The 15,743-nt window shown below is 38.0% G+C and overlaps 1 protein-coding gene across 2 annotated transcripts in view; it reads right to left on the reverse strand.

The window, feature by feature from the left end:
* Nucleotides 1-961: 961 nt before the first annotated feature.
* Nucleotides 962-15,743, reverse strand: part of LOC124502589 (olfactory receptor 10AD1-like) — an 88,316-nt gene continuing 73,534 nt past the window's right edge. The window contains exons 3-4 of one of the 2 annotated variants that reach the window (XM_047067300.1): nt 13,929-14,050; nt 962-6,239 (exon numbers count right to left, since the gene is read on the reverse strand). In XM_047067300.1, coding sequence (XP_046923256.1) covers nt 5,276-6,232 — 957 coding nt within the window. In that variant the 5' untranslated portion in view covers nt 6,233-6,239; nt 13,929-14,050 and the 3' untranslated portion in view covers nt 962-5,275. Of the gene's footprint in view, nt 6,243-13,928; nt 14,051-15,743 lie in introns of both variants that reach the window. The other variant, XM_047067301.1, reaches the window with a different exon arrangement.

Raw genomic sequence — 15,743 nt, forward strand, 5'->3', positions numbered from 1 at the left:
TTTTTGTTCTAGTTCTGTGAAAAATGCTGTTGGTATTTTGATAGGGATTGCATTAAATGTGTAGATTGCTTTGGGTAGTATGCACATTTTAACAATATTTTTTCTTCCAATCCATGAGCATGGAAAGTCTTTCCATTTCTTTATGTCATCTTCAATTTTGTGGAAATAATCTTAAACTACGGATTTACTGTATGATTACAAATGTGTGCATGTTTTCTATTTCTTCCTTAGTCATTTCTGGAAAATAGTATCTTTTCTAGAACTTTTCTATTTATTGAAGCAGATTTAATGTCATAAATTTTTCCATAGTATTATAGTAGAATTTTAAAAACTTGTGTTAGTTTTCAATTGCTATGTAGCATATTACCACAAATTCAAGGACTTAAGGTAACACAATTTTATTATCTTACAATTTCCTTGGGTCAGGAGTCTGGGTATGGTTAGCTGGGTATTCTGCTCAGGGTTACACCAGGCTGAAATTAAGGAGCCACCAGGTTGTGATTTCATCTGTGGCTTAGGGTCCTCTCCCAAGCTCACTGTTTGTCGGCAAAATCCATTCCTTTGCAGTTGTACTACTGAGGTACCTATCTCCTTGCTGGTGTCAGTCAGACAGTGCTATAAACTCCTAGAGGCTGCCCATAGTTCCTTGCCACATGGCCACCACAGGCAGTTCACAATGTGGATGTATGTTCTTTTCCAGCTAGCTGGAGTGTTATCTTTCTTAGACTTCCAGCCCTTCTCTAGCCTGCCATAATGCAGTTTTATATAAAATAAATTTTATATTTTTTTTCAACGTTTTTTTTTTATTTTATTTTTTATTTTTTTTTATTTTTGGGACAGAGAGAGACAGAGCATGAACGGGGGAGGGGCAGAGAGAGAGGGAGACACAGAATCGGAAACAGGCTCCAGGCTCCGAGCCATCCGCCCAGAGCCTGACGCGGGGCTCGAACTCACGGACCGCGAGATCGTGACCTGGCTGAAGTCGGACGCTCAACCGACTGCGCCACCCAGGCGCCCCTAAATTTTATATTTTGACTTTCATTGTTAAGAAGACAGCTGTCAATCTAATTGTGGTTCTTTTGAAGGGAATCTGTCTTTTTATTCAGGTAGCTGTTAAGTTTTTCTCTTTGCCTCTCATTTTCAGAAGTTCTAATGGTGTGCTCATGTGTGTATTTCTTTTTATAAATAATGTATTTTTGATGTATTTAGGACCTCTTTAATCTGTAGATTGATGTCTTTTCCAGTTTTGGAAAAATTTCAGCTATTTTCTCTTCAAATATGTATTTGCTCTATCTATTCTTTCTTTCATCTTCTTTATGACATATCACTCACTTTACTAATCCTTTTATTGGTTGTTTCTAAACATGCTTAAATGCAGATTGAATGTTCCTGGATGTCAGCCCCCAAATTCTTCACTGCTTTTTTAGTGCTTTAGTGCCTTCAAGTGGATAGTTTAAAATATATGTCCAGCTTTTGCTGTTTTTAGTGAGACAGTTGGTCCAAATTACATGGTCCACCAATATCAGAAACAGAAGGCCTCTTATAATTCATTCTGCAAAGTCTGCAGTTATGTTCCCCTTTAATTCTTAGTATTGTTTAAGTCTGTTTATTTTTGATCAGTCATGCCACAGTTATGAAATTATTAATTTATTCAATCAATTTAATCAATCTTTAGATTTGTTTGAATTAATTATATGATGCATTTTTATTCCTTCTATGTTCCTTGCATAATCTATTATTCTGTGATTAAGTTGGTAGCTTAATTTATTACTTTTTAACACTTATTTTTTTTCCTAATAGAAGGAAGTATTGCTCTAGGTACATCCCACAAAATTGTAAATAGTTTCATTACAAGTTTTGGATTTGTAAAATTGTCTAATTTTTATTATAATCAATTCTTTTGTTGAAAGCTGGACATGAGGTATTGGGTAAAAGGAACTGAGGTAAATAGGCCTTTAGTGGGAAGTTTTATGTTAGGCATTAGGCAGTGTTTAATGTTTGCTGTAGTTGTGGTGTCAGAGGTTAAAATTTCCTCTAGTGTCCTCGTTTTTGTCTCATTTGCTGTTTTTTTTTTTTTTGTTTCTCCAGAGGCTCCTTCATAAATAAGTTCTGAGGATTCAGCTCTTTCAGCTGTACTCCTTGAAATTCTCCAGCCTTATTGATGTGGTAGCAAGGTACAGGGGAGTGGAAGAATTCCATAGTCTTATGATTAGGTCTCAGTCTCCTAATGAGCCTTTGTCCCTGGGCTGTAACCTTCATAGGTCCCTCTCAGTTTTCCTTTTTTTTCTTGGATCCTCCCCCAGATTTGTTAGGTTCTCACAAAATAGTTTTCCTTGAGGGCAGACTGTTAGGGAGAACAGTGCTCTCTGGGTTTATTTCAAAATGCTAACTTTTCCCTTCCTCTTGCTGAAGCACAGGGGGTTTATTTCCTGATGTTCATCATGAGAAACCGATGGGGCTGCTGGAAGTAAAACTCATGAAACTATGAGAGCTCCTCTGAGGGCAGGACCTCAGTAGTTCTTATCTCTGAAGCTAGCCTATGCTCAGTCTCTAGTAATAGTTCATTTCCCTTTAATGTTCTGACCAGGCTCAAGATGCAGCTTCTACTCCCAGAAAGCTGTAACTTTCTGTGTTCCCTTGTCTCCTAGTTTTTGGGGTGGTGGTTTTTCCTGTGACTTCAATTCTCTGATAGATCTAAGAAGTCTTGCTGACTTTCAGTTTGCTTACCCTTTTTTATTGGTGAGTGTGGGAGCAGCAACTTCCAAGCTTTTTATTCTTTCCACGTTGGACTAGACTTATACTTCATTCTTTGGTATGTAGGTTAATTAGAGTTGTGTTTCTTAATATCTAACCATATGGGCTTCCTTCTAGTTATCTTTTTGATACTGATTTCTAACTTAACTGTATCATGGTCAGAGAACTTGATCTGTATGATTCCATATCTAAAATGTTTTGAGATATGCTTTATTGACTAGTATATGGCCTATTTTGAAAAAATTTTCAATTCACGGTTGCTAATATGTGCCTGGTACTTGTTAGTCAGTGTTCTGGGCGGAAATGGTTGGCATACTTAAACAGGACTAATGAGGGGGCTTACCAGGATGTGAACAGGATTAGGGGAATCAGAAAGGGATGTTGAAGCATCCCAGGCTCTGGAAAGCAGAAAGCAGGTACCACCTTATGGGGACAGGAAAGGGAGATTTTGGAGAAGGACACCTGACAGTAATTCTGGGACATCAGGGAAAAAGCAGAATAATAAAGAGCCTCACTCACTAATTCTCCTGCCTTCCTCTATCCTGCTAAGTAACTCTTATTAGTTGAGCCCAACAGGATGTAGAAGGCAACAAAACCCATTGAGGCAGCAAACAAAGGTCTGTCTGCCAGGACACAGATCAGAGGGAGAAGGTATGTATTTAGTTCTATAGGGGAAAAGAAAATATCCATCATACATAAAAGGAAGAGTGGATCCTTTATATGAGAGGAGCATATGGGTGAGGGAAATATACACATTGATGAAAGAGGGAGATTGATAAGGTGAATGAGAAAAATGTTGACATTCTAGGAAGTATTCCTATTAGAGGGCACATGGTTTTCACGGGTTGCACTGAATGGCATTTGCAGGAATCATAATGCAAATGAGCAAAGGCAATGAATGATAGGATTGAGCTAGGCAAGAATGTGAGATTGGTGGGAACAAGAGAAAGATCACTGATGGATGGATGAAGTTTGAATGGAAGTAACAGAGGAAATGGGCAGAATTTAAGTAGGAGTCCATGCTAGTGGCAGGCAGAAGGATGTGATTGAGTAGGAAAAGTCCTATAATTTGAGATAAGTAGAGGAGTAAGGGTAGACTCAGATAGGGATAAACACAGAGGTTTTAGAGCAGGTTTTATCACATCTACTTATATAGATTGTTGCCGTGGCAGTGCCAGCAGAAATCCTGCCCATGGTAAACCAGAAGTGTCTTTGTAGACAAAATTCTGCATCCTAAATTCTTGGTTTCCTCCTGCCTCTTTTTTTCCCATATCAATTCCTCTCATCATGTGCCTCATTCTGTCCTTTTAATACTTTATCTCCTGACCAGGGTTACTCAACCTCAGCATTATTGATTTCTTGGGTTGCATAAATCTTTATTATGCGGGTTGTTCTGTGTATTGTAGGATGTTCAGCAGCACCCCTGACCCCTACATACTAGGTGCCAGTTGCACACACCCTCCTCCTGTTATGACAACCAAAAAATGTCTTCAGATATTGCCAAATACCTCCTGGGGGAGGTAATCATCCCTGCTGAGAACTCCTGCTCTAGACTTTAGGTAACTGAATAGGGGCAGGGAAGAAAGAGATAGAGGTGTGAGCAGAGTCTTGGAAATGTAGTGTATTATAAGTAAAACAAGAGAGAGGAAGAAATCTTCAAGAACAAAAGGGAAATATTTAAATTGCAAAACATGCGTCCAGGCAGGGCACAAAATTTTTCCAGTGAAAGTGAACAAATACACAAATAACTTAAAGTGCTCTTTTTATATTCTTATAAAATGCAGATGTCACTGGAAGCTTCCCTGACCCTACAAGATTTCATTCTATAGCTCCCACTCCCAGTTTACAATCTGGGGATGTGGATGCACCCCTCAGACTTCCTGTTCTTGCTTCTGCCCTCCCACCTCTCCATTAATAATTCACATGTATTTGGCATATAGCTCCTCCTCTTGTTTCCTTGGAGGAGTAATACAATCCTATTCATCAGTTCTTACTTTTTCTGGGAACTTTCTTGGAGAATTTTGTAGCCACCATATAGGGATAATATTACATACCCCTTAACACATTTCTCCCATCCATTGCTTTTTCCCAAACTTATATACATCCCTTTGTTTCCCTCATGGCTCTCAGTCTGTTCTTTTCCCAAAGCTGGGGCTCCTGCTAATTGCCTTTGCCCTAGAAAGAAATGCTCCAAAGAATGGAATGGTCATCCTCTTACTGTCTTTCTCTTGAAGAACTTACTACCTTTCCCCCAAATTTGGAATAAACTTTTCCATTTCATTTTACTCGCCCCTCCAATCATGAACATGTATCAGTAAGAGAAATTTGGAAAGATCAATCTATACTGGAAGTGAAATCAGACAGATGAGCATTAGACATCAACAGGATCTTCCAGGACTGATGCTAGTAGAAAGAAAGCTATGAATGCTCTTTCCTGGAGGCTCTCAGCATTGGAGAGTTGCCCAATTGTCAAGACTTGGGTGGTGGGGGGGGGGGGACTTCTCTTCCAGGAGTCTTCCCACTAGATAGATTCTGCCTGGGCCAGACTGGTCCTCCCAAGGGCCCTCACCATGGCCCCCTTCATTTCCTTGTTTCGAAAACTATAGATGATGGGGTTACACATGGGGGTGATGATGGTGTAGAGAAGGGAGAAAGGCTTGTCTTTGTCAGGGCCGTGTGTGCTGCGAGGATTCATGTAAGAGAACATGGCTGAGGTATAGAAAAAGATGACCACAGTCAGATGGGAGGCACAAGTAGAGAAGGTCTTCCCCCGACCTGAGGAAGAGGTTCTGCCAAGGATGGAAGCCAGGATGCGGGCGTAGGAGATAACAATGAGCACCATGGGGCTGAGCAGCACCACGATGGCATCGGCAAAGATCATTTTCAGGCTAAACTGGGGGTCTCCACAAGAGAGGGCAATCACTATGGGGGCCTCACAGAAGAAGTTTTCTATGTGGTTGTCTCTACAGAATGGACCACGAAATGTCATATAATCAAGCAGAATGCCATTGATTAGCCCAAAGAACCAGGCAGTACTCACCAGCTTTACACAGACCTGCCGGCTCATGATCTGTGCATAGCTGAGTGGGTGGCAGATAGCAACGTAACGGTCATAGGCCATAAAAGCCAAGAGGATGCACTCGGCCACACCTACACCAAAAACCAGATACATCTGGGTCAAGCAGGAGGCAAAGGAGACAGTGTGGTTCTTGACCACCAGGTGGATTAGCATCTGTGGGATGGTGGTGGTGATGAAGCAGACATCCAGGAAGGACAGATGGCCAAGGAAGAAGTACATGGGGCTGTTGAGTCTGGGGTCTGTCCAGGTGATGAAGATGATGAGGCCATTCATGGCCATGGCAAGGCTGTAGAGGGCTAGGAAGAGGGCAAAGAGCAATGCCCGAGTGGAAGAGGAGCTCTGCTCGAAGCCCACGAGGATAAACTCCGTCACTGTGCTCCCATTCCTTAGGTCCACCATCTGCGGCCTGCTTGAGGAGGGAAGACAGGAAAAGCACAGGTGAGACAGCTATGTGTGGATGTTACCTAGTTGTATAAAAACAGACAAAGGAATGAAAAAGACGGAAATTCTAGTACATTCTATGTGAGTCAATATTGTCATGGGCACTGAAAATGCTAGTGCTATTGTAGGCTGTAATAGTGGAACCATATTATGAACCAAGGGAGATTCTGTTGTACCTTGTGTGAATCAGGCTGCATCTGAAAATATCGTATCCAGTTCTTGGACCTCTATTTTAAATGGTTATCCACTGGGACTACCCATATCCATGGGGCTATGTTCATGAGACAAACAAGATGGTGAAAGATCTGGGAACCACATGACAAAGCTTTGAAGGAAACTTTAAAGAAGACTCAAGAAATCTGAGACGTCCATTTAAATATTAATGGGATCTCCATCTAGAGGAGTGAATTTTCTATTTCTGTATGCTGTCAATAAGTAGAACTTGAACCAGAGAGTAGAAATGTCAGAGAAAAAAAATGAGTGATATTTCTAATCGCACATTTTCTTTCTGCTCTTAACTACAAAAGCAATGCCTGTTCATTATAGAACATCTAGAAAATACCAAAAAAAAGCAAAATTAAGTAAATAAAAACAACCGCCTAGAGAGAAACCACATCAATATTTTAGTTTATGCCTTTTCAATCATTTTGTTTTGTGTGTTTATATTTTAAAAGCTTTTAAGATCAACATAAGGTCTGAGTAGAACCTGCCTTCAAAACTTAAGTTGGAGACAAGTATAGCTTCAGGAAGAAATGCAGCACTGATTCCAGGTTGGAGGATTCCAATAGGGAGAAAGTATAAAGGATAAACATTCATCTTTTGTTTGAATGGGCAGTTGGGAACAATTGCATTCCAACCCATTTTGCAGCCCCAAATAATTTATTCATTTAATAAGTGAATGTCTACTATGTTTCACATATTGTGCTAAGTGCCAGGGATATAAAATCATTAATGAGACCTTTCTCCCTGACCTAATGGGTATTATACTATATCCTAAGTCATTAGATCCAGGGGATAAGTAAGAATATAGAGAATCCATATAATATATGCATAATATTAACAAAAAAGCATACATTTATAAGCAAATATATTTCAAACTCTCTTGCCTCCATACAGGGAATGCATCTTTTTGAAAGGTCATGGAACATTTGTAAAATACTGTTGTTATATTAGAGTACAAAGAAACCTTAAATGAATTCCAAAGATCCCAAAGAGTGCAGACTATGTTCACTATGCTAACACTGGGCATTAATATTCTTAAATTTCTGTATAGAGGGGATTTCTTAAAATTGTGTTTATTTTCTTCTCTTGAGGGAGAAAAAGAGTACAGTGGCTGGTCAGCTTGTTTATGGGATTTTGCTTACCAATATTGTGTATCATCCCATTGTATACTTTAAATATCTTATAATTTTGTCAATTAGACCTCATTAAAGCTGAAAAAAAGTCTGTCAAATCCAAGTGGATAAAAGAGAATATTGTTTGCTGAGGTTTTTGTTTTTGTTTTACTTCAAGAAAATTAGTAAACTCTTACTGGAAGTTTTACATTTCAAATGTGTTTCTTTGATAAATAAATTGTAAATAACACTCTTCTGATTAGCAAGGCTGCAGGAGCATTGTCCCATTTGTGCACTGCACAAAGGCTCCTGAAGGGAAGAGTGAATGCTGAAATCCAGCCTATGTAATCTAGCCTGTGCTCAACTTATCAAGCTGTGCACCCTAGTGAGGTGTGAGTTCAAGAGAAGTGGTGCCCTTCTCAACAATAGCCAAATTATGGAAAGAGCCTAAATGTCCATCAACTGATGAATGGATAAAGAAATTGTGGTATATATACACAATGGAATACTACGTGGCAATGAGAAAAAATGAAATATGGCCTTTTGTAGCAACGTGGATGGAACTGGAGAGTGTAATGCTAAGTGAAATAAGCCATACAGAGAAAGACAGATACCATATGGTTTCACTCTTATGTGGATCCTGAGAAACTTAACAGGAACCCATGGGGGAGGGGAAGGAAAAAAAAAAAAAAAGGACGTTAGAGTGGGAGAGAGCCAAAGCATAAGAGACTCCTAAAAACTGAGAACAAACTGAGGGTTGATGGGGGGTGGGAGGGAGGGGAGGGTGGGTGATGGGTATTGAGGAGGGCACCTTTTGGGATGAGCACTGGGTGTTGTATGGAAACCAATTTGTCAATAAATTTCATATATATATAAAAAGAAAAAAAAAAAAAGAGAAGTGGTGCCTTTTCCTCTAGTTCTTGCCTGACAGAGAGTGACTTTTTATAATTAGCCCAAAGGTACCGTTTGTGTGAGGGAAGCATTGCTGATCAGGAAGATCTGGCCTTGAGAATATTTCAATTGTAGCACTTAAATTTTTTGTCTTACAACATTGGTGAAATTTTTGAATAAATAACAATAAATAGGCCTATGTTCCTCTGAGTGGATTTTAGGAATAAAAAGGCAACAGGCATTTCTTATAATGCAGTGGTACTCAAAGTGTGCTCCAAAGGCCATCACCCCCAGCAGTGTTAACTGAGAACTTGATAGAAATGCAAACAGTTGGGCCTTACCTCAGCCACTGAATCAAACTCAGGGATGGGGTCCAGAAGCCAGTATTTTAACAAGACCTCTATGTGATTCTGATGCACATTAAACATTGAAAACTACCAGTTTAATGTAGGGCAGGACAAATTATGGCCCCCAAGCCAAATATAGGCCACTGCCTATTTTTATAAACAAAATTTAATTGGAACATAGCCACTCCCATTTACTTATGCATTGTTTATAATTGTTTTCACACTACAATGGCAGGGCTGAGTAGTTGCCAGAGACCAAATAGCCTGTAAATACGGTTGTCGGATTTAGCAAATAAAAATGTAAAATGATTCATTAAATGTGTTCTTCAGACAAACAATGAATACTTTTTATTATAAATATGTTTCATGCAATATTAGTAACCCGACACACAAAGCCTAAAATATTTCACTATTTGGCCCTTTACAGAAAATGTTTGCTGATCCTGCTTAATGTAATGACTTTAGAGTAGACTTGCTTCTGATAAACAAGGGTGTGTAAGGGAAGCAATGAAGAAGGCCTCAGTCCTGAGTACACATCTGGGTTTCTGGTGCATCAAGTCTCAAGGACTTCCTTCCCAAGAAGGCCAAAACTAGGAGACCAATTTGCCTGGATGGAAGGGCAGCTGGTGCCACTTCTTTTTCTTTTTATTAAACTCATTTAATCAGTTGCTTTTCCTTTTTTAAGTGCCTGGCATTACACGTGTTCAATTAATATAAAGCAGATGAACTTCAATAATAAAAATTTTAAAAAAATATCAAGCAGATGTTTTAGAAGCATTGGCCAAGTAATTCAGAAGTGGTTCTGTGACAATAATAAAACTAGACACGATTATGAAAATAACCCCAGCTACTTGAAAATGGGGGGAAAAAAAGCCCTTTGAAAACAATCCTTAGATCAAAAAAGGAAATCAAACAGTAATTACAAATTATCTAAAAAGTACTGATAATAAAAGTAGCATATATTAATAAGTACTATACACAAATTTTTGTTAGAGAAAGTTAATAGCCTGAAATAGTTTTATTATTTAACAAAAAGGAATAAACATAAATGAAATAAGACAAGATAAAATTGATGTAGAGGTTAGAAGCAGATAAACAAAATTAACTTAAGGAAGACCAGAGGGGGAAATATGTACTGGAGGAAAAGATAATTTTCTAGGTAAATATAAATCACTAAAACTCATTAAAGAAAAGATAGAAATCAAGATAAGCTAATATTCTGAGTGAAAGGAATGAAATGCAGTTGTTCTAAACCTTAGCTTCACATTATAGTCACTTGAGGTTTTATAAGATTTTTGTGGGGTTTTTTGGTTTTGTTTCGTTTTTTAGTTTATTTATTTATTTTTTGAGAGAGAGAGAGAGAGAGAGAGAGAGAGAGAGAGAGAGAGAGAGAACACAGGGAGGGGCAGAGAGAGAGAATCCCAAGCAGGCTCTACACTGTCAGCTCCCAAAGCAGGGCTCAAACTCACGAACTGTGAGATCATGACCTGAGCCGAAATCAAGAGTTGGACGATTAACTGACGGAGCCACCCAGGTGCCCCAACTTGAAGAGTTTTTAAATGTTCCCATGGCAAAAGACATGAACAGACATTTCTCCAAAGAAGACATACAGATGGCCAACAGACACATGAAAAGATGCTCAACATCATTCATCATCAAGGAAATGCAATTCAAAATCACACTGAGATATCACCTCACACCTGTCAGAATGGCTAAAATCAAAAACACAAGAAGTAACAAGTGTTGACAAGGTTGTGGAGAAAAAGGATCCCTCTTGCACTATTGGTGGGAATACAAACTGGTGCAACCACTCTGGAAATAGTATGGAGGCTCTTCAAAAAATTAAAAATAGTAGTGTCTTATGACCTAGCAATTGCACTACTAGGTATTTACCTAAAGGATACAAAAATACAGATTCAAAGGGGCACATGCACCCCTATGTTTACAGCAGCATTATCAACACTAGTCAAATTATGGAAAGAGACCAAATCGCCATCAACTGATGAATGGATAAAGAAGATGTGGGGGTACCTGGGTGGCTCAGGTGGTTGAGCATCCAACTCTTGATTTTGGCTCAAGTCATGATCTCATGGTTTGTGAGTTCAAGCCCCACATTGGGCTCTGAACTAACAGTGCAAAGCCTGCTTGGATTCTCTCTCTCCCTCTATCTCTGCCCCTACCCCACTCATGCTCTCTTTGTCTCTCAAATAAATAAACTTTAAAAATAATTTAAAAAATGAAGATGTGGGATACACACACACACACACACACACACACACACAGAGGCATATTTACTCAGCAATCAAAAAGAATGAAATCTTGCCATTTGCAACAATGTGGAGGGAGCTAGAATGTATTATGCTAAGTGAAATAAGTCACAGAAAGACAAATACCAATGATTTCACTCATATGTGGAATTTAAAAACAAAACAAATGAACAAAGGGAGAGAGAGAGAGAGAGAGAGAAGACAGGAAACAGACTCTTAACTATAGAGAATGAACTGATGGTTACCAGATGGGAGGTGGGTGGAGGGATGAGTGGATTAGGTGATGGGGATTAAAGAGCACACTTATCATGATGAGCACCAAGTAATGTATAGAGTTGTTGAATCACTATATTGTACACATAAGACTAATATAACACTGTATGTTAACTATACTGGAATTAAAATTAAACTTTAAAAAATATGTGGTATAGATTGTATATATGTGGCATATATGTACAATTAATATTATTCAGCCATATAAAGAATGAAATATTGCCATTTGCAACAACATAGATGGATCTAGAGGGTATAATGCTAAGTGAAATAAGTCAGTCAGACAAAGACAAATACCTATGGTTTCACTCATATGTGGAATTGAAGAAACAAAACAAAGAAAAAAGAGACGAAAAAGCAGACTCTTAAATATAGAGAACAAAGTGATGGTTACCAGAGAGGAGGTAGATGGGTGAATGAGTGAATTAGGTGAAGGAGATTAAGAATACACTATCATGATAAGAACTGAGTAATGTATAGAACTTTTGAATCACTATATTATACACCTTAAACTAATGTAATGCTGTATGTTAATGATGCTGGAATTAAAATAAATAAATAAAATAAAATGTCCCCATGCCCTAGCTGCATATCAGACCAATTAAAACAGAATGTATTGAGAGGGCTCAGTCATCAATATTTAAAAAAAAATTTTTTTTTCAACATTTTTTATTTATTTTTGGGACAGAGAGAGACAGAGCATGAACGGGGGAGGGGCAGAGAGAGAGGGAGACACAGAATCGGAAACAGCCTCCAGGCTCTGAGCCATCAGCCCAGAGCCCGACGCGGGGCTCGAACTCACGGACCGCGAGATCGTGACCTGGCTGAAGTCGGACGCTTAACCGACTGCGCCACCCAGGCGCCCCAAAGTCATCAATATTTTTAAAAGTTCCCCAGTAAGTCCAATGTGCAGCCAAATTTGAGAATTATTAAAATAGAGAAGACAAAGAGCTATGACAAAATAGTGCCAGGCTCTGATAGTTCCTTAGGTGAGTTCTTTCTAATATTGCGGCAATCAGATATTTTTGAAGGCTACCAAATCTGTTTACAAGAACAGAAAAAATAAAAGCTTCCTGATTACTTTTAGAAAGTCATAAAACCACTGATACCAAAACCTAAAAAGTACACAAAAGAAAATTTTGACCAAGATAATTTATATTAATAAGGAAATAGGCAAAACAAATTATTAGCAAATGGAATTCACTAGTGTGTTCAAAGAACAGTGCACCATGACTAACTGAAATTTATTCCAGGGATTTAAGGTTTTTCTTATATGAAGAATTCTACTAATAAAACTCACCATATTAATATGTCAAAGATCAAAAGTGTCTAGTCAATGAGATGTAAAAACATTTGATAAAATTCAGCAGTAATACCTGATTTTAAAAATCCTTAGTAAAATAGGACTAGAAAGAGGCTTCATGGCATAATTTAAAAAGGGCACTTGTGATGAGCACTTGGGTGTTATATGTAAGTGATGAAATACAAAATTCCACATCTGAAGCCAATTTTACCATATATGTTAACTAACTAGAATTTAAATAAAAACTTGAAATAAAAAATTTATCTAAATTAAAATAATTATGTATATTAAGTGTTAGGTATTGTTTGTTCTACATGCGTTTTAGGTAATAAGTGCTCTAACTTCAAAATCATGCATGGGGTAGGTAATCTTTCTTCTAAGTTCACAGAAAAGATCAGTAATTTGCCCAACATCACACAGTAAATAGTGAAGCATGGATTCAAATCTGGGAAGTCTGATTCCAAAGCTTCACTGTCAACTACCCCCAAACCTACAGGGGTTTGAATGCCCTACAAGTAACCAGCCAAAGCATATGACAAATGAATTAAAGGAGTGGGGTGTTGGTAAGTGTTTAACAGATGGCTCTGGGAGGGGCTCTGATCTATAGCATTTGCCAATTTCCAAAGTGTAAATCCTCCCACCATGACTATTTCAAGCTAGAAATGATTGAAACCACTAAACATGTTTTAGGAATGGATACACCTTAGGTTACTATCATATAATTTTTACAACCATATAGATACAATAGATGTAAATAACCTTGAGAACATAGATATTAGTAAAATATAAATGAAAAAACTTAGGAAGTGATGAATTTTAGTATTACCTTTGTTTTTTAATATAATTTATTTGGTTTTAAGTTTATATAATTTGTTTATAAAAGCTCTGTTTAACAAGTTCTTAAAATTCCTGAAAATTTAATAATTGACCCTTGAGAGCTGGTACTAACTGGCTCTAGTACACCACTGGAATGAAAAAAGGAAAGGGCAAAATTATCATTATTTGTAGAAGATATTTCTAGGATTGGGGTGAATTTCTCCTCTCTATGTTTCTGCCTCAACTTATAGGGAGGCCAGAATTTCTACCTAAATTTCTCCCATCAGGAGGGAATAATGTTACAGGAAACACTTTGACCCCACTGTTCATCTTCACTCTACAAATAAATACCCCTCAGGCACTGGTTACATATATTATCATACATACATAAAATGGGACAATCTTTTGGAAATTGTGTCTTACCTCACTCTATGAGGCGGAAATGGCCTTTTTGTCACCAAATCACTGCAACAGGTAAAAAAAACAATCTCGTGGACTCCGAGGATGAGCTAGCCCAGGAAGAACATCTGATGTTGGAATCCTCTCTGGAAAAGATGGTGCCCCTAAAAGTTTACATAATCCCTCATATATAACCTCTCAAATCATTCCAAATGAATGTCTATTCAGATAAAACTTCTTTACTCATTTATAGTAATTTATAGTTTACAAAAGCACATTCACATATATTATCCCATTTAACTCTTACAAAAATCCTGTGAAGTAGATGCTACCTCCATTTTACAGATCAGGAAACTGAGGCTCAGAGAGCTAAAGTAATCTGCTCAAGATTATATAGCTATTAAATGAAAGCAATGGGAAACTACGGCTTTAAAGTCCTTAGAATACCTTTTCCACCACACCAAGTTGCCTCAGGCAGAGGTTTTACTACCTCTTTCAGGTTATACCATTAACGAATGCCTCATTTATTCAGGAATACACACACACATATGTTATAACCCTCCTTTCCTTGTAGTTACATTCCTCATTCTTTGAATTTAATCATGGTAAAGAACAACTTATTGTGAGTGGGGGGAAAGTCCCTTTGAAGTTTGAATACATTCATTAACCTTTTCCGTCAAGCTGAATATTCATGAGACCTTTTACATGCCATGCTATCCTTATTTCTTTATTACCTTTAAAGTTTCCAGAAATAAGAAAAGAAACAACTAAAGAAAAAATTGATTGGAGACACAGAGGAAAGTATAATAAGAACTAAATAAGCACATTTTGATTTTTAAAAATTCAATGTGTATAATGCCTTTGGCTGATGGGCTGATCAGATCATCCCTGAAACAAACAATTACATGCTAAGGAGGGGACTGAATCAGAAGAACACTGAAAAGAGACATTTAAGATGTTAAGAAAGAACAATCTGGGAAATATCCCTATTCAAATATGCAACCAAATGTTCTCCACCTCTCACAAGACAGAGCTATAGGAATGAAGGTAAGTGCAACAAGAGTATTAAATTAGAGAAAAGGAATACTTTACTGATTTTAATGAGGGATTTGAAAGCATCATAGTGACTAAGGAGTGATAAAAAGTCTTTTTGGTGGTCTTTGGAAATAGGACAGATTCCAGTGCATCGGGTCTTGTTTCAGCTCAAAATGGTCCAAAAGCAAAGAGTGGACTGGAGCCTTCACTTCCTTCTGTTTGCTTTCTTGTTTAACAGCATCAAGACACATCCACTCATTTAAGTAGGAGACTGGGTGACCTCTTCTGCTTCTTCCTCACTCATCTCCATATCCAATTAGCCTTTTATTCTCTCATTTTAACCTCCTCCACCCCCTTTATGCACCCTACACTCCAGTTACTATTTACCGTACACAAACCCACCCATCTGTTCATTCACTCATCACTTGGTGCCTACTATGTACACACTCCACTCCTACTTGCCTCCATGCTTTCACACATGCTGGTTGTTTGGTGTGTAATGCCCTTTACCTCTATTGGCACCTGGTGAATTCTTTCTTATTTTTTTGTGACGCAGATCATATGCCACCTCCTCAACAAAGCCTTCCCCAATAGCCTATCATTCCCCCCAGCTTTCTTTTACTGAAAATAGCTTAATTTTTTTAGAAGTAGCTTTTTAAAATTCCATTATTTGCTCTTTTTCTTTTTGAGTATAGTTGACACACGATGTTACGTTAGTTTCAGGTATACAACATAGTGATTCAACACCTCTACATGCTGCGCTATGTTTATCACAGGTGTAGCTACCATCTGTCATGACGCAAC

Source organism: Lynx rufus, unplaced genomic scaffold, assembly GCF_022079265.1.
Source record: "Lynx rufus isolate CCGP_SWC_20201006 ecotype Redwood Valley unplaced genomic scaffold, mLynRuf1.p SCAF_7, whole genome shotgun sequence".
Classification (NCBI taxonomy): Eukaryota; Metazoa; Chordata; class Mammalia; order Carnivora; family Felidae; genus Lynx; species Lynx rufus.